At 30.1% G+C, this 19,369-nt stretch overlaps 1 protein-coding gene across 2 annotated transcripts in view; it reads left to right on the top strand.

Annotated features, from left to right (window-relative positions):
* Positions 1-2,035: 2,035 nt before the first annotated feature.
* The window catches only part of LOC106691562 (protein bunched, class 2/F/G isoform), a 125,118-nt gene continuing 107,784 nt past the window's right edge, over positions 2,036-19,369 (top strand). The window contains exons 1-2 of one of the 2 annotated variants that reach the window (XM_014437383.3): positions 2,036-5,311; positions 5,889-5,954. In XM_014437383.3, the coding sequence (XP_014292869.1) occupies positions 2,385-5,311; positions 5,889-5,954 (2,993 nt within the window). In that variant the 5' untranslated portion in view covers positions 2,036-2,384. The remainder of the gene's footprint in view (positions 5,312-5,888; positions 5,955-19,369) is intronic. The other variant, XM_014437384.2, reaches the window with a different exon arrangement.

Here is a 19,369-nt window from a genome sequence, read left to right as displayed (position 1 = left end):
GGGTGTTGAATTTTGTTTGTTTGTTAGTGTAAGTGTTTTTGAAACGGTTAAAACTACATTAAGTTAATGTTGTAACAAAATTCAGATTTACTTAACCTCTGGTGTGTTAATAAATTTTTTTTATCATTCCAAATAAATTTTTATCATATCTCTCATTCATGGAATTATAAATTTTATAGTATTTTTTTTTCATAAAACATATATAATCAGACATTCATAAATATTTTAAAAATTTAAATGCTAATTTTGATTGATGAAAACATGCATTTTGATATTATATTTTAATCCCTTTGTATTCGATTTTGTTTAGTCAATCATTGCTGATTACTTTGATAACATTGTTATTATTTGATGTCAGGATATGAAATTATGAAAAACTCTGTTTCAGGTCCTATCAATGCTAATATCTGGTTAATGACATTAATAAAGTTCTGCATAACTTTTTAAGCTTTATTTATCAGAACTTTATTCCTTCACTTTACTGCAACTATTCTAGAATCTAGAAACCTGAAAATTAGAAACGTAAAGGCCAATAATTTTCATAAATTTTTAAATAACCAAATTTATAATTCTGAAATAGGGACAATTATTAGTTTTAACATTCCTTCTTATATTACTCATAAACATTTTACAATTAATGTTTGATTTTTCTAAAAAATTCTGAACATTTTGCTTCAATTGAAAGACAATAGGGCCTCTTTGATTCTCTTCCTTAATCAAATAATTTTCACAATTTACTATTACATTCATGGTTATTTTTATTGTTAACAAAACTTTATGACTAGTTCCTATTATATATTTAAGTGGTTTAGAATCAAAAGCCATTATATCCATTTTTCTAAATGTTACTACTGGATACAAACAATAAACAAAAAAATTAATACATTTTAAATGGGGTCTTTAATTTGGTTCATGGAGTGATATAAATACTTGTGAATATTCGGTTTTAATGCAAAATTTGCTATGATGCTAACAACTCAAGAACTATGGATCTAAAGAGTTTTAATTAAAAAACTTCATGGTATAATATATTTTTGTTTTGGGGGATTTTAGATCTATTGCCTTAAAGTTAATGGTAAATAATTTAAACTTTATTTTGTACAAATAAAATAATTTTCCATAAAAATTGACATTAACAAATCTAGTATATATGATAATATTTAATATGATTGTTCTTAATTTTAGTACTGTGTATCAACTGTAAATTTTTTTTCAATGGCATAGACAACTTTAAATTTAATGATAAATAAAACATACATCAAGAGGCAAAAATCTAGTTAGTTGGTATTAGATCTGTTTATATTAATTCATCAACATACTACTCTATTAAAATAAATTATTTTTATTATATCAGTTTGAATACAATTTGTTTAAGTGTATCATACTTGTAATGACAATAGTAACCTGGCCTACAATTCATGCAACTTATGTAGTTCTTTCTAAAAATATTAAATATGCAATACTATTTTAATACAGAAGACATAAATAAGCAGAATATTTCTTTTGGAAAAATGTATTAATGTTATTAGCAATAATAAAATGAGAACTTCATAAACTTGAATTTAATGAATATACCAAAACAATTATTGAAGTTAGCAAAAATATTTCTTTCTAAAACACAATAGGATAATTGACCTGCAGTTATGACAGGGCAGCTTGACTTTTGCATAATATTATCAAATTAATTTCCTTGTTATTGAATTACAACAAAATATAACAAGTTAACAGCTTTATTACTTTTTTAATGTTATTAAAAAATAATGATATGAATATAAATTGACAAAGATGACTTATCTTAATAAAAATACACAAAATCCAAGAAGGCATTTTGAAATATTAATTACATTCCAATGATGTCTATTAATGTTGCTAATTCGAAAAGCAATGAATGACAGTGTAAGTATTTGTGCCTAAATTGATTAAGTTAAGATTTAAATCAATCAAAGTTTCATTCCCGGCCTCATGAAAGTAAAAATGGCGGGGCTAATTATCGTTTCAGGTTGATTTCATGTATTGATGAAACATATGGGTCAAGTTGAGAAAAAAAAAAGTGTAGATATAAAAGCTTTAAACTAATATGGATAAAAAGTTTATGTTTCACTTAAAAAAAAAGAAAACAAAACTGAACTCTTGATAAAACCAATTGGTAAGGCCGTGAACGGGAGGTTATATTATTGTAGGACTGCTTAATTCACTCAAGGCCGAGGCTATGGACGATCTAGCCAAAGCTCTTCATTTTACCGCTGAAGTAGTTCTGTATTATTAAAGTGCGTGATATCACTGTGATAGTAAATAATTTGTAGTCGTAAATATAATATGGGCCATACAATATGGCCCGTATTTGTGAAGTGGTTAGTTTAATTTGAAGTTGTGTTTGGACTATCATGGCTGACAGTGCAAGTGTATTAACGTCTAAAATTTCAGAAAAAGGTAAGTTAAATAATTCAATCAATCGTACAACTAGTGAAACTTTGCGGTTGAACGATTCTGAAAAAGTAGTGAATTCACCGAATTCGTTATCCTCAACTGCACCAAGGAAAAAAACTTCATTCCAAATCACTAGTGTTATCGTTGGGTCAAGAACAAGTAACGATGGTGGTGATGATTCAGCTGATGATTTAGATGAATCTCATGCTGAAGACATTTCAGAAGTGTTAGATAATTCTCGAATTACTGATTTAGAGAACGAAACTCCCAGCTATTCAGAAGATACGTTCTCTAAAGATGATGTTTTCTTCAATGCATCTTCATCTTTAGTTTCAGCCCCTGTGATACCTACCAGTTCACAGTATGGTTTAGCAATTGTTGCTACTCCAGAAAATAGTGAAAGTGCATTAAATCCTCCTGACAGTAGTGGAAATAGTGATACTGCTGATACTACTGGTGGTGATGTGACAGAAAGTGTTATAAACCTAGGTGTAGTGAGTACTAAACATGATCCTGAAATGAGAGACATGCATCCCCCTGCTCCCCGTACTGAAAGGTTTAAAGTTGTTAAAATTGAAAGTACTGAACCGTTTAAACGTGGTCGTTGGGTGTGTATGGACTATCTTGATCATAACATTGCACAAAAAGAGCAGTCTCAAGTTAGTAGTGCTAAAATTGAGTCTAGTGAGTGTAATATACAAGTCGGTATAGCATCAGAAATTCCTAATTCTGCCCCTTCTGACTACACATCTTCAGTCAACTCTGTTATTGAGGTGTCACCACTTGAGTCACAAGTACCAGTTCCTACTGAGCATATTAATAATTGTACACCATTAAACATGCAACCAAATGAGAGTAGTCAAGTGAGTAGTTGTCAAATGCCTATTAGTAGTGTACCATCAGCTGTGCCTACATCTTATCCGTCTGTTTCTCCTGGACAGTCTCTTCAAAATAGTATGCAAATGGGTCATATAATTAATTCATCTGCACCTCCCCCACAAGTTTCACAGCAGCAATCTCAAAGTTTATCACAAGTAAATATGCAACAAATTCTTGGAAATACCAGCCAACACCAAAGTCTTCAATCACAGCAAATGCAGCAAATTCTTTCTGGAGCTAACGTTATGCCCATGCAGCAGCAACAGGCTCCTCTACCACAGACAATGCAACAACAGCAACCTGTTATGCAACAACCTATGCAAACAATGCAACAGATCCATCAACCTAATCAACAATATCAGCCTCAACAGCAACAAGCAATGCCACCCCAGCAAAATATTCAACAGCAGCAAACGATGCCCCAACAACAAGCACCAATGCCACAACAACAGACAATGCCACAATCTATACCTCAACCACAGCAAACAATACCTCAGCAACAATCGTTACCACAGCAGCAGACTCTTCCCCAGCAAGCTGCTGTTTCACAATCCCAACCGACATTAACTCAGCAACAAGCTCTACAGCAGCAAACAATGCAACAAACTTTGCCTCCTCAGCAACAGCAAGCTATGCCGCAACAACAACCTTTGCCCCAACAGCAGCCAATTCCTCCTCAGTCTCAAACTCTGCCCCAGCAACAAACAATTCCCCAGCAGCCCCAAGGGATTCCTCAGCAACAAACTTTATCTCAACCACAGCAACAGCAGACAATGCCACAACAGCAGCAAACTATGCCTCAACAACAACAACAACAAATGCCACAACAGCAAAGTATGCCCCAACAGCAACAAAGTTTGCCTCAGCAACAACAAAGTATGCCACAACAACAACAGAGCATGCCACAACAGCAACAGAGCATGCCTCAGCAGCAACAACCTATTCCCCAACAGCAACAGCCACAGCAAATTCCTCAACAGCAAACAATGCCGCAACAGCAGCAAACTATGGCTCAGCAGCAGCAACCAATGACTCAGCAACAACAAGCAATGCCTCAGCAGCAGCCTATTCCTCAACAACAGTTCCAGACTTTGCAGCAGCAACAACAACCCATGATGCAGCAACAAATGCCGCAGCAGACTCTGCAGACTCAAATGCCTGTTCAACAGGTACAGATGCAGCCAAATGTTCTGCAAATGCCTATACAACCCCAGAATCAACAGCAACAAATGATGCAACAATCGCTGCAGCAAATGCAACAGCAGCCTTCACAAATGCATCAGGTGCCATATTCTCAAGCAATGCAACAAACACAACAACCCGTGATGACCCAAGCTGGTCAGCAGCAGGTTCCAGGGATGTTGCCACAAATGCATCCTCAAATGGGATATCAAACAAACCAAATGATGGCTGGTATGCAGCCACAGCCTATTATGAATATTCAGTCCCAACCTCATTTACAGCCACAGTATTATCAAACACCACAACAAATGCCCACTGGCATAATTACATCACAACCAGGTATGATGACACAGGGAGGAATGACTCAAGTATCAATGCAGGGATCAACTCCAAATTTGCCACCGCTTCAAACCTATCCTACAGCATCTGTCCCACAACCTATGCAAGTACAAGGTATGCCGCAAACACCTCCGATACCTACATCTGTACAATATACAATGCCTCATTTGTCTCAGACAAGTCAGCCTTTATCAATTCCTACGTCCATGCAACAACAAATGTCGATGCCACAACCGCAACCTACTCCTCAGCAACAGCCTCCTCTACAACAACCTCCTCCACAGCCAGCCCAAAGTTATGCTGGTGTAAGTTCTCCTGCTCAGTCGTATACTCATGGAATGTCAAGTTCGTCGGTTCCTTCTGCTTTGATGATGGAACACCCATTATTAAATGGTGAACATCCAGAAAATCCTACAGCTGCTCTGATTGAATCTTTAAATGAAGTTACTGCTCCAGGAGAGGAACAAGGAGAAGATGCAGAAAGGTAAGGAATTCAATCTTTCATTCTATTTTTAAATCAAAGCACTTGTTTTGGTTATAAGGCACCTTAGTTTAATTTATAATTCTTATTGTGCTTTTTTTCCTTTTTACACTTCTCTTTCATTCACACTATGATTTCTTGTTCTGTCATTCATTGCATTTACTTTAATGCATATAGATTTAAAAAAGTATTAATTTTAGTATGCAAAGTAAATAAAATTTGTTTTTTGGGTAATTCTAGAAATTATCATCCCTCCATTTGTTTTCCATTGGCATTCAGTTAATCAGGTTTTTTCACAACTAAATTTTAGATACAAAAAATATATTTATTGTTTTCTATTTTGATTTAAATTAAAATGTCAATAATAATCTTTTATAAATTTTGAAAATAACGCCATAACAAATATTAGGGTCACAAGCTTTGATTTGTTTGTTACTTTGTTCATGAAGTAATCACAAAAAATAATAAATGGTTTCATAAACAGCCATAATATAGTGTGATGCCTTTTTACTACCAAAACAGTGCTTTGCGCAACATTTATCTTCATTATAGAAGAACATACTTTGTTGTTGCTGTTTAGTTTGCGAAGTCTTGCACGTGCGTTGTCAGAAGTTGCCATTGAGCCTCTTCCTCAAGTTTCCTTCAGGTGGGCGAAGAATTTCAGATTTTCTTCCCCTCGAAAATTTCATAATATAATTTTCAAATATCTCTGAATCTTTTACATTTACCTTCTTTATCAGAGAATGAGAAACTGTCACCCACAAAGGGGAAGAAAATACTGTTCAATTTTACTCTTTCGGTCTCAAAACTGCTTGCTATAGCTTGTACATGTGTTCAATGTTCAATGTAGTGATGTTCTATTACATTTTTTTTCCTTAAGAAATATTTATTTTTTTTATTTATTTTGTTTTACAAGACTTGTTTGAACATTTACCTTCCCATTTATATATATTTTTTATTAATTGATACACTAGAAGAAGGTGAGAAGATTCCAAATTTTTAAATCATTTCAATGACAGCAGATCAATACTCTAACGTCATGACTTACATTTGTTTAAAGAATGATTTAAATTAAAGTATACCATTTTACAATAAGTCATATCTAGAGGAAACTAATTATGTTATATAAATAACATCTTTTCTTAATATTAATTCATCTCATTTTGTGATTGTTCTTCCTGGTTTCACAATGATTTTTCATAAAAATAATTAATACCTATTTTATTGAGGAATTTTCATCTTATTTTAATTGAGTTTAAACTTATAGTCTTTAGAACCATATCATATTCAATTGTCTCTGAAATGAAAAGTTATAATATCAATAAATAGGTTTTGTTCCTTAAGACTAGATAACAAATAGAAGATAAATTCCTATTCTTAAGTCTGTGATCATTGTTTATTATTAATTATTTTTATAATTCAATCTATTTTTCAGATAAGTAGATATTTTCTTAATGCCTTTATTGAATATTGAAATTATATTTCTCAACAATTATATTTTAAAACCATGTTTAACTTTTCGGTTCTAAATCATTTCTTATCCTTTGAAGTATACTTAGGAAATAAAATTTTATTTTCCTGATGTAGCTGGCCATTGAGGATGTGGCTAGAATAAACGTAGAATAGGCCGGAAGCTGTGGCAATCCTCTTGTTGTTTGGTCAATGTGGATCATCCCATGGTTTTTTGTCCTCCATATTGCCTCGGATTGTTTGTTAGATCAAAAGTTTCTGGGTCAAAACGTCAACATCTGTTTCCCTTACAACCCTTAAGAGAAATCGATGTTTCTCTCCCTAGCGATGTTTTGTCTTTCTTTCTTTTCAGTGAGCGAAATATTGCTTGAAAGAGAAAACAAAATTTAATTTAAAAATTAAATGTTAAAATAAATAGATGTATAATCTCAATACATTGGTTTTACATTTATTTTTAGCCATTTGAAGCATAGCAGTAAATTTTAAAGCAAGAAAAGAATGATTCAAAAAATTTTTTAAGTGTGCCTTTCACCTTCTGCATTGATTGATCCTTGCTGATCGAACTAAAAACAAACTTTAGATCATTGACGTAAGCCAGCTGGTAGTCTCCTTGTACACACGTTCCATTGCTCTCACTTGTATCAATAAATATTTCCTGCACAACCCGGATCTCTTATAAATAGGTCGGATTGGAATCAATCCATCTTGAAGAACTTTACAACTTCAGCTATGGAATTTCTTAGACCTTTAAAAAAATAAAACCTGTTTTATGTTTTATTTCGTCATCCTACTGCTTTATTTTTGGTCAGTCCATCGTACAATTTATCAACATTGCCTATCTGTCAATGTCTCTTTGAAAACTGCTTCACTATAAATGAGGAGGATGGACTCAATATGTAGATTAGAACTTGATTTTTTGTTCTCTAATCGACATTTCGTGAAATTAGTAAGCTTTAACGAAATATAAAAAAAAAAAAAACTAATGAAATCCCTTAAAAAGAATAAATCAAACCAATGTAAATTTAATGAAAAGTTTTACTATAACATAAAACGATTTTTGAAAATCCGATTTCCAAAAAACAAAAAAAAATATTAGCCCTAAAAGTTTTCCTGAACTTATGACACTATCTCCTTGTCAGGGCTGAAAATAGTGAACCATTTTGTAATTTTTTTTTAAACTATACTGTGCGATAAAATCAGTTTTCTAAACTATGGAATGAACTTCACAAAATTTACTATTAGTTATCATTAGTTGGCGTTCTAATTTAAATGTGCTCTTTTCTATTATTTATTAATTTATGGTATAATTAAATATTTGTGCACAAATAAAATATATGATATTGATCCTACTAATATTTTGTTGAGGAATGGATTTTAATAACCCTTTTTCAATATTTTAATAACCTCCTACTCCTTACAGATCTTCTGTGACCAACCACATCTTCATGCGTTGTGAAGGTCCTAGAGAAATTTAAGACTTCTCATTAAGCACATTATTTCTCTGGAATTTGATCCGATAATGCATTAATTTCTTTTAATCACCTAATTTAAATAATGCAGTCTGCAAAGAAGCTTTAATATTCTTATGTCATAATGAAAAAATTGATACACTACTGCATAATACAAATAAGTCGTATTTTTTTAGTTTGATTTATTTATTATGCCAATTATTTATTTCTTGCTAAAAATGTTATACATTTCACCCTTAATTCATTTTATTATGATCTGGTTATGGTTATACAATGGCTACTTTTTATTTTTTACTTATAAATTCTTTAAAATTAACATTTAAGTTGATGGCACTCACCCATTTTAACGCCTTATATAATTTATATATATTATTATTATATTAATTTATATATTAATTATGAAAAATAAGCTTTAGTAGAATAAATCAAACTAAAAAAAAAAAAAAAATACAACTTGTTTTAAGGTGTACTAATTTTTAAATTGTGCCATAAGAATATTACGTTCTGTGCAGACTCTAGCATTTAAATCAGGCAATAATTAAACTGCAATGAAGGCATTACCGGAGCAAATTCAAGAGATATAATGTGCTTAATGAGAAGTCTGAATTTTATATAGATACTAGCAGACCAGGAAATGTTTACCTATTGCTACATTTACGAATGTATATAGATTAATTTAACACAATTGAAAGTTTGATATAAATTATATATTTAGTTAAAATTAAACATGCATTATTATTTATATTTACGCATTGGATTAGGGATTGAATTAATTGCTTATTATACCTAGTTTATAGCGGTAAATAACAAAATATATCCCAAAACTATATGGAAATAAATTTTTTAAAAATTGTAAATTAAATATTCAGTGTCTATACTCTTTACTTTACTAACAGGTTTCCATACAACTATTTTACAAAATTGACAAAATCTCATTACTGATGTTGGTCCAATAAGGATCTTTGTAGGCAATTAGCTGTCATTAAAATTATCATTTAGAATGTTCGGCGGTGTACAGCTTTCAAGTTATAATTAAAAATAAATAAAATTCAAAGAGTACCGGGCTAGATACTACATTTTTTTTAATTCAGAAAGAGACAAATTGATTGTGATATAATAACTATGAAAAAAATGTATAGTTAATTAACTATAAAAACTTTAATTTGATTTACTGTAGTGACTTTTAATAATTACGGAGATTGTTCAATTATATTAATTTTTTTCTCAAATCACTGTAAATATTTTTTTTTACCCTTTTCCAAAGTTAGCTTGGAGAGAATGAAGTTGACTTAGATTTAACGACGACTTTATCGTTAAATAAAATTAATATCTTTATTAGTACAAGTATATATAATAATTGACTTAATTGTTGTATTGTATTAGATCTTCCCAATTATCAGTTTTTGTTAGGAATTTTTTTTTGTGTTATATTTGTTTAAATCGCTATTATTGAATGAGTATATGTGTAGTGTTTATTTTATATTTCGGATTAATATTTTAGACGCATTATCAGTTTATTAAATAATATAAATGTTAAATATAAAATATGGATTATATTAAAGTCCTCATCCATAGCTTTAGCCTTGACCAGATGGAAACAACCTCTGACTGAGGTCCCGTTCGAACGCTCCTCCGAGGTCTATCCTTGAACCCGTCTGGTTCCTGTCAAGCTTTAAAGCATCCTGTACTTTAAATGCTCACTTTATAGGAATACAGCAGTCTAAAATGTTGATGTTATTTTTCCTAAATTTATCTAAAAATTAAATTAATAAATGTAATTCCGATACCTAATTATATTGCATAGTTAGTTGGACCTAACTTTGACGAAAAAATTAAAGGAATTCAGTAGTCATTCTAAACGTGACCTCAATAAGTTTAAATTAATGTATAATATATTTTTAAAAGTTATATATATATATATATATATAAAATACTTGTAATCCTTTTATTGTACAAAGAAATCCCTCGGGCTTTTAACTGTTTTCGAGTTTATGTTAAATTACATCGTAATGTTGTTACTATTTTATTACTTATAGAACACTTAGTCTATTAATAGTCTTTCTAATTATGTTTCATTATCTAAGGAACTATGTCTAGAATAGGGTAATTTAAAATGAAACGTTATTGTTTATCTTTAAACTGTTCAATAAAATATTTGGTTACGCTAAACACTAATAAGTTTAAAAATGTGGTCCAACCGCATGGACTAATAGTGACAATACAAAATTAGTTGAAATCTCTTTCCGATACATCGAGTAGTATCAAATCAAATTTATTCATCGCATTACTTTATCGTGTATTTGTAACGGCTTTATTCTGAACATGAATAAATTTCTGGTGAGCGGGTACAATGTTTTATAGAATTCAGTTTTTTGTGCTTTTTCACTGTCGCGATGGAATGATAACATTAGCCAAGAATTTGTCATAGTTTGAAATTGCTCGCCATAAACGTCAGTTTTCCAATAAAAAATATTGTATTAATATTTTATTTCCATTTTTAGGAAAACTCCTTTTACAATGATTGGACTTCGTAATTGTTTTAAATATATATATATTTTTGCAAATTAATTCCATAGGACAAGAAAGGAAGGATAAGCTGGGAGTGTTGTGTATATTCGGGATCATTTTGCTGTCGTCCTTGCTATTGTTACTGTAATTCTTTGACCCTGGTACGGATTATTACTGGAAAGATGGTATTATTCGATTTTTTTTTAATGTAATCATTTTTTTTTTTATATTAATAATGTAGTAATTTCATGTTTTTTTTATTTAAGAGTCAGTTGGGAACCTTGAATGGATTTCGAAATTCTAGTTCTCACGATCATATTTTTGTTCTCTGCTGGAAACAAATTTTTTTGTTTGTAGTATTTTATTTGATTTACAATCTTCAATTCATTTAAAAATGATCTTTTTTTTTCCTTTGTAATATTAACTTAGCATTTAAGTATACCTTAAATATTTTTTAATATAAAATAAAATACATTTCCTATACATTACTTTTTAAGAAATGGAATATACAATGTATTAGTTTGCTGAAGTATTTTCTTTCTAAAATACAGTAAAGCATTTTAATTTGCGTTTACATAAATTTTAAAAACACAATTGCACAACATGTTAGTTTTTTAAAAATTGTAATATGCTTGTAATGTTGTGTACTGAAAATACTTTGTCTGTAAACAAATTAGATACTTAATAATCAAAATACACTTCGAAAATACGTGGGATTTCAAATAATGTCGTATAATAATATTTCTTATATCTTATGATGATATTTAAAATACTTTTACCACTGGTCTGCATTACAGTTATACATTAATTAAAGTTTTATCTATTTGACCATGAATTTTCATCTCCTAAATCTAATATATTTTTGTTTTTTAAAAAGAAAATTATCTTTTGTTCCGACAGTTGAACAAAACAAGAAGAATTCATATATTTATTTATATATTTTATAAAAAAAGAACGTTCTCTTTAAATTATTTATTGACGTACTGATTTTTAATAATTTATTTATATATATATCAGTGGAAACAACTTTAAAAAAAAAAAATGTGTTTTAACATTAAATCCGTTTCTGAATTTCTTTATTTCCATATATTGTTTTCTTTTACATAAAACCAATTTTGGATTTTATGTTAAAGATATCATTGGAAAGTTCTCCAATAATTTTTTTATTATCATAAAATCCAGTCATATATATAACATTTTTTTAATCGGATCGAAAATTCAATTATAATTTGGGATGAAAGCGTACCTAACTGTAGTTTTTAGAGTAAAATTAAACTGATTTTACCGATCTAAGAGATCCTTCATCCAGCTTATTTTCTAGTCAATGAAATTACATAGTTGATCCAGAAGAATAATTTCTCCTCTGTAAGCTTGTGAATTTTACAAAATTGCATTGCATCATTATACTTCCGATCCAGCGATATTGTCTTAAACTACTTTGTGATCAACATTATTGAAAAAATTAATATAATGTATGTGGAAGATTAAGTAAATTATTTCTGGATGATCTTTTACTATTATTAATTTACTGTTCAGTATTGTGTTGGTAGGCAATAAATTTAAAGTTTTTTTAAAAATTTATCCTCGCAAAAAAAAAAATACTACGTGAGCTATTTGTTTTCTGTTGAGTTTCTGATATTTACTCAGTTAATCGTGAGTCTACTATCTCTAGACTCCCCCTTGTTCGGGCATGTCTTAGCGGATGTCTCTTATCTCTTCGAAGGACAGGGTCTAATGACCTGTTACAGCACGTTTTATGTTTTGCTATAATTTTATAAACCAATCTATCTCTTTTCTTGTACATTTATAGCGAGCCATGCGTATCGCTGACCATTGATTAAATTTAATCTTATCTGAAAATACTTAAAAAATAAAATAAAATATTGCTTATATTTTCTGATGGATTGGCTGTATCTCTGATAAGCAAATTCATAAATTTTTCAATTACGTAAATATTGTTGGAAATAACTATCTTCTTGCTTGTATTGATTTCACTAACAGGTTTTCTGGGTTGAAACTGCATACTGAAATAAGGTAAAAAACTCTTGCGAGAATAAGATTTCCATACTGGAAATCTACTGTAGGGATTGTGTTATTAACATTCCAATGATATATTCAGGATTTCTAAGCTTAGTATGTTTAATTTTTAGATATTTGTAAACAATAAAAAAAATGCTAAATCTTTCGAGAGTTTGTCATAGGAATCAAATACAAAAAAATTATACCTCAGAATTTTATTGTATGAACTCAGATTTTAAATTATTTTACTATTACACGTGTTGTTGAAGATAAAATATACTATTTGTTTGATAAAATAAGCGGTTGTCCGATAACGTAGTGCTTTATTATTATGTAATGGGGCACATAGGTATGGTGTATTATTGTAGGACGCGGACGTGATTCCCAACACCTTGGGGCCAGAGTGTCAGATTTCCCGGTACGATTCCCACCTGAGGCAGTTAATATTTATTTTTCGGTCCCTCCAAGAAATATATATTGGTATTCGCACTTTGATCTGTACGACGAAGAATAGAATCACTAGGCGATCTTATCGGACTGGTATCTCTCACTTTAACCAAAAATGTATCTTTCATTCTATTATTAAGTCATTTTTATTTATTACCATATATGGGTTGCCATAAGGCTGTTAATACCTGTTACGTGTTATGCTACATATACCTATTGCACCTTATATACCTTTGAGGTGATTTGATTTATATTTTTATTGTTAAAAGGTAGACAAATTAAAAAAAAAGTAATAATAAATAATAAACCTAATAATATAAAATAAACAAGTTATCTATTAGTATATGTATACATTGTATGTATCTTTTTTAGTGATTTCTTGTATTAGTCTCATATAAATTGTATGAACAGATTATCGGATATGTTTGATAGAGATTGTTTTTTATTATTTTTTGTCAGCATGTGCTCTGTTTATTCGTCTGAAGCATCTTTATCCTATGTTTTTGAAGAGTGAGCTGAACCTTGACATAAAAAAAAGAAATATTTTTGACTGAAATTTGTACTTTCTTGTTTGGAAGGTGAATGACACTGCTCCCTTTACTTTATAGGTGTTTTGTAAAAGCTATAAAATCCTAGCGCTAGAAATTACTTCTTATAATGTAGGATCATTCTCCCATTAAGATTTTTTATCTGTTATTATATGTAGGTACTTATGTTTGTGTTTTCTTCTTCTAGATGAATTAGTGTCACTCACAGCTCTTTGTCTTTACCTAACTAAAAATGTATTTTAAGCCCTCACCTTTTTGGAGTGAAAAGTACTTATACAAGTCCTTACTTAGCCAGACTAGTATTTAAAACCTTGCAGAGGACCTAGACCTTTCAACCTCCGGAGATACGGTACCTAAAGAGACACGAAGAGCCGAGGAACAGTTGCGAACGGAATGCTTGGGAAGGCCATCTATATCTGGCCGGGGACCGGTTCTTGGAACCTGCTTAGCCTACACTTTTACTTGGGCCCCCCGGCCTTTATACCTAGGCTTCTTCTTCTGTAGTCACTATTTCCATGCGTCCTATTTAGAAGGTTGTGGTATCCACTTTTGTTCCATCTCGTCCTATTGTTCCCATTCTCCTTATGTATTACTCCGATTTCAGAACTTGGGTTGGTTGCTATACTTAGCTAGGAGTCCTTGGCGATGATGATTGATTATAGGTCAGTGCCGTGACCTTCATTTAGGAACAGCTGTTATTTGTGTTTTCGACCTCCTTCATTATTAAAAGCATTCATTCTAAGTTTGTCAGGATAGACATGTTTATGTTTTATTTAGTTTAAAGGAGGTATGAATGTACAACCATCTGTTTATGTACATGTAGCAGTCGAATTTCCATGCTCATAACTTTATAGCTTACTTTCTGCATTAGTTAACTTTTTCTTGTTGGGTGTAACTTTCAAGATAAATGGCTGCTTGAAAGTTTGACGTTGTTGATATACAAATATTTTAAGCCTTTCGATTTAATACATATACAAACGTTTGATAAACAAACAAAGTAACAAACGTCAATATCTACACGCTCATACGTTGCAGAGAAGCAAACATGGCGGACGTCAAACTAGTGTTGGCTATAGCCTTTTGGTACTTAACTATTTATATTTATTATAAAAATGAAGAAGAACGAAAATGAATGTGAACTTCAGCAAAGAAGATGACTAAGAGATATTTATTTAATTCAACTTGCACTCTAGTACTTTTATCAGATACTTAATTACTCATTACAATGTTTCTACAAATGTATATTTGTGTTATGTTAAATCAAAGCAACTGCGATGAAAGTATTTGACAAGATTTTAAAGAATTTACTCGTGCAAAATTGATAGAATTTGAAAAAATATTCTTAAACTAATTTTTATTTGTTAAGAAGAACAACAAAAAATATTGATACTTATTAATGTAACAATAACAAACTAGTGAATCCATCACTACCTAAGCTTACTTCAAGCTCCCTGTTCCAGCCTGTCCAAATACCACATTCATAAGCTTGCGCATATGGGACTTGCCATAGTTTGACATATGTGTGTCTAAAATGTTTTTGTTGTAATAGTTGAAGGAAATAGTAGCTGTTAGTAGATTAGTGAGTATTAAGCAGTTCATAAAAAAATAAAATTGCGAGGCAGGAATAGTAGTTTCTTTTTTTATATATAAGGTTATCTCCTCGCGAGGAGTTGATAAAGATATAAAAAAAGATGTTTTTATTTATGTTTTCTATGAAAGTTAATTATTTATTTTATTCTTTAAACTCTCTGTTGATTCCATTTATATGTTTTACATCAAGAGCGAAATAAACATTAAATCTATTATAAATATGGCGCCTGAAAAGTTGATGGTGTTCATAAAATTGTAATAGTTCTTGAAATACGGAACTTCCTTAGCCTACTTTTGAATCGTCAGTCTTCTGATTATTATCGTTAGCGAGAACCACTTTCTAAGTTCCTGGCAGTGAGACATTTTTAACAGTAGCTGTTGTTCTGGAAATGTCGGAATGAGGATTTGAAGAGCTGTTTAGATTTATTCCAGATCATTGCCCTGGACTTCGTTGCATTGCAAGACCAATGTAATCTTTGTTTGTCTGCTGTCCATTTGAAGGATTTTGCGGCTATTTTCAAATCCGCATTGCGGCAATCGAGTTCTCTCGATCTAAATGAAGGAAATCACTACATATTTAAATCTGAAGGATAAACATGTCGCGTCGATGAGGAATCCAAGTTTAGACTTTCTTACGTCTCAACCAGCTGCTTGACATTGCATGCCAACATCTCCCAAGGATCTCTATAACCATTCTTATCTGATTTTGGGGTAGTTATTTTTAAAATTGTCCTTTAAAACTTTTTTTGAAAAAACTTTGGTTGATTTAACCTCCACCTCAAATGTTTTTCCAACTTGACGAAAACATGTTCTCCTTAACGCTTTGTAAGTTCATGTTTATTATTTTTTTTAACTAGCTTTATTGGCAGATCTGTCTAATGTGCTATATATGGTTAATAAATAACAGTTTGATCCAATTTTAACTATGAGGGGAATAGTCTCATGTAAAAGACACCCCTAACTATTACAATTACCTAATAAATTTAAAGAATTTACGTATTTTTTTATTGTTTAAAAAAATAAAAATAATAATAGTTATGTAATTGAAAAAATAAAACAGACGTTAGAACTATTATTATTTTATTCCTTTCTTGTACGTAGTCTTCGTTAAAAGGAAAGGAATAACACTTTAATGAAGAATGTATAGCAATACTTATACTTATCAATCATTTTATATGGCTCGGATAATTAGATGAAATGTATAAATTTTATGTCATTTTTTATTGACTCTTTGTTATACTATTCATTAACTATAATCCTGTAATTTTCTTTCACGGGTTCGTGTCATAATTTCCTCTGCTTGCTCTCTCCGAATTTCTTAGAATAAAATCAATGTGGAAAAAACATTTCATGCAGTGAAAATTTTCATACAATCAATTATATATATATATATATATATAAATAGGTGACCATATAACTTAAAATATGAAGATGGTCAGGGTTGCGGTCAGAAAAGAACGAAATAGTTTTCAACTATTTAATGTTGGACGTTTCGCCTCACTTTGCAGGGGTTCATCAGGGCTGTTCAAAGCGATAGGTTAAACAAGCCTATTTAATATTATTTTTTTTTATTTTTTATTTTACTTTTTTGTTATTATAATGTCTAAACATTATCTCCTCTGAAAACGAAGGATTCATTTAGCATTAACGCAAGAAGCAGGAAAAAAGAATTTCCTTTCGTCCTGATATTACGATTTAGTGTGGCTGAGTTAGAAATGTCTGTGTCTGTTGTCGCTGACGCCATCATTGCATGGGTAATAAACTTAATAAGATTTAACGTCAAGAATCCTTTTTATGATTGTTAATATAACGTTCATTTCTCATTTTACAGCTCCGAGGAAGTAGTAAAACTTTTATAGTTAGATTTTCACAACATTTATCAGTTCATTTTTTCGCAAGGAATTTTACATAAGGTTAACAGTATGCAAGGATTACACCTGTAATTTCGAAATTCACCTCTTTATGAAATAAAAAAGATTTTTTATTGAATGAATATAAATGATTGAGATTTAATGGCTTAGTTGCAATATCCCAGTTTTCTTCTATTTGTCATATTTATTTGATTAAAAAAAAAAAATACACAGATTCAGTCATGGACCTTAGTTATTTTAAAATAATGACCACTGTCCGTGACTGATTTTTGTTATTATTTTTAATAATAACCACCCAAAGCCACTCATTTCTAACCTTACTTCCTCTTCCATTCCTGGCGATCCTCCGAGGCGCCTGAAAAGAAGATGGCCTCGTGACCTTATATTGTAAACTGTTTTTAGAGTTCTACTACTAGGTAGTTTCTCTACATCCTGTATCATATCATTATGTCATTATGATCAAATTTACTGGTTGTATTTTTTTTATACAGTTGTAAATATCAACAAATAAATAAAATAAAAAAAAAATTTTTATAACGAATCGTTGTAATCTACCAAAAAAAAGTCAATTAAAACTTTATCTCTCCCCCTCCCTTCCAAGAAAAAAGTTTCAATTTTGAGATGCATAAAATTCATAACTGAATTTTTAAAAATATCCATTTGATGTCCGTTCGTCTTTGTAATTACTTGACCAATTTTTTTTTTAGATTCTCACCAAAATCACGGGTCTTCCCTATGGTAATCTTCAATACATGACCATTGTCATCTGTCACTTTGTTTCAAAATGGCGGCTGGTTAAAGATTCATACCCTCATATATCGGCAAATTAAATTGATAATAAGTTCAAAATTGATTAAAAATGTTTAAGGATACCAAAAAATTATACTAAATCCCCATATTTATCCAGAGAAACATACCCACAAAACGAAATAAATTAATTAATGTTTTACGTTTAAGATTGGGTTTTAGTTGTAGACTACATAGATAAATATCTAAATTGAGGCATTTAGGTTCGTAAAACTTTTACAATGGTAAAATATTTGTTAATTACAGTATTTAACGTGAGTCACTTACCATAACTTACTATTCTATTATGTTCTCTTAAGAAGGCATTTTTACTAAAGATTGATAAAACAATTAAGGAAATTAACTTTTGAAAAACCTATGATGAAAAAAACAAAAATTCACATAAAATTTCAGTTACTGCGGTTTACGACCGAACAATAATCCATTATTTTTTATTCTTAATACATTTTTAAAGTTGAATTTGTTCCTATGAGCATCTCCATGCTTCATATGCATTTAAATTGTATTTGTTAAATAATTATGAAACGTTAAATACGGATTCAATGAAAAGTTGAAAATAAATTTTTTGTTCATTATTAACAAAGAAAAAAAATTTAATATAATATTACTTCCTATTTTTCACGTGCTATAAGGAATTTATTAGTCGGATATTATTATCATTATTATTCTTTTCATTGATTGTATTTAATTACTAAATTTGTAATTTTTTTTTTTTAGTATTATTTTGTATTTTAGATATATTTTATGAATTAAATCATTAGTTTTATCTCTAGAAATAATTTAAACATTGTATGGTTCTAGCTTACAAGCCGTTGCAGCCTACACAAGACCCCAATGATTTAATGTGTTATAAACAAATATTTCATTTTATGTTTATTTTCATTGATATTTTGGCACCGATCATTTGATGTTCCCATCTGGTCAACCTACATTTGTTATGTTTGCTTTGTACTTAAATTAAACTAATATATATCTTTCTCAAGATAAGAAATTTCAAACATCATTGGCAAATTATGAAGGAAGGTTACCAAACATCTAATTGTATTGTTAGGTGTTACAGAGAATAATTTTTTTTTTTGTCTAAAATTTTATTGTTACTATTAAAAAAATATTTACAATTTATATTTATAATAATATTAATTTTATTAAACATAATGGTATTCATTATTTTATAAGAGTCATACAATCTTCTATCTAAGAACTTCTAATAAAATAAAAATCCCTTAAAAGTAACTCCCATTATCATTTATGTATTCATTGGATTACGTTTCAGGGCCATATTTTTATCCATTTTTATAACTTATTCCTAGAATCATAAATTATAGGTTGTAA

Source organism: Halyomorpha halys, unplaced genomic scaffold (assembly GCF_000696795.3).
Source record: "Halyomorpha halys isolate HHAL.00 unplaced genomic scaffold, Hhal_1.1 Scaffold2487.1, whole genome shotgun sequence".
NCBI classification, from domain to species: Eukaryota; Metazoa; Arthropoda; class Insecta; order Hemiptera; family Pentatomidae; genus Halyomorpha; species Halyomorpha halys.
Note: the sequence above shows the minus strand (reverse complement) of the source record. Positions and strands in the feature narration are given on the sequence as shown.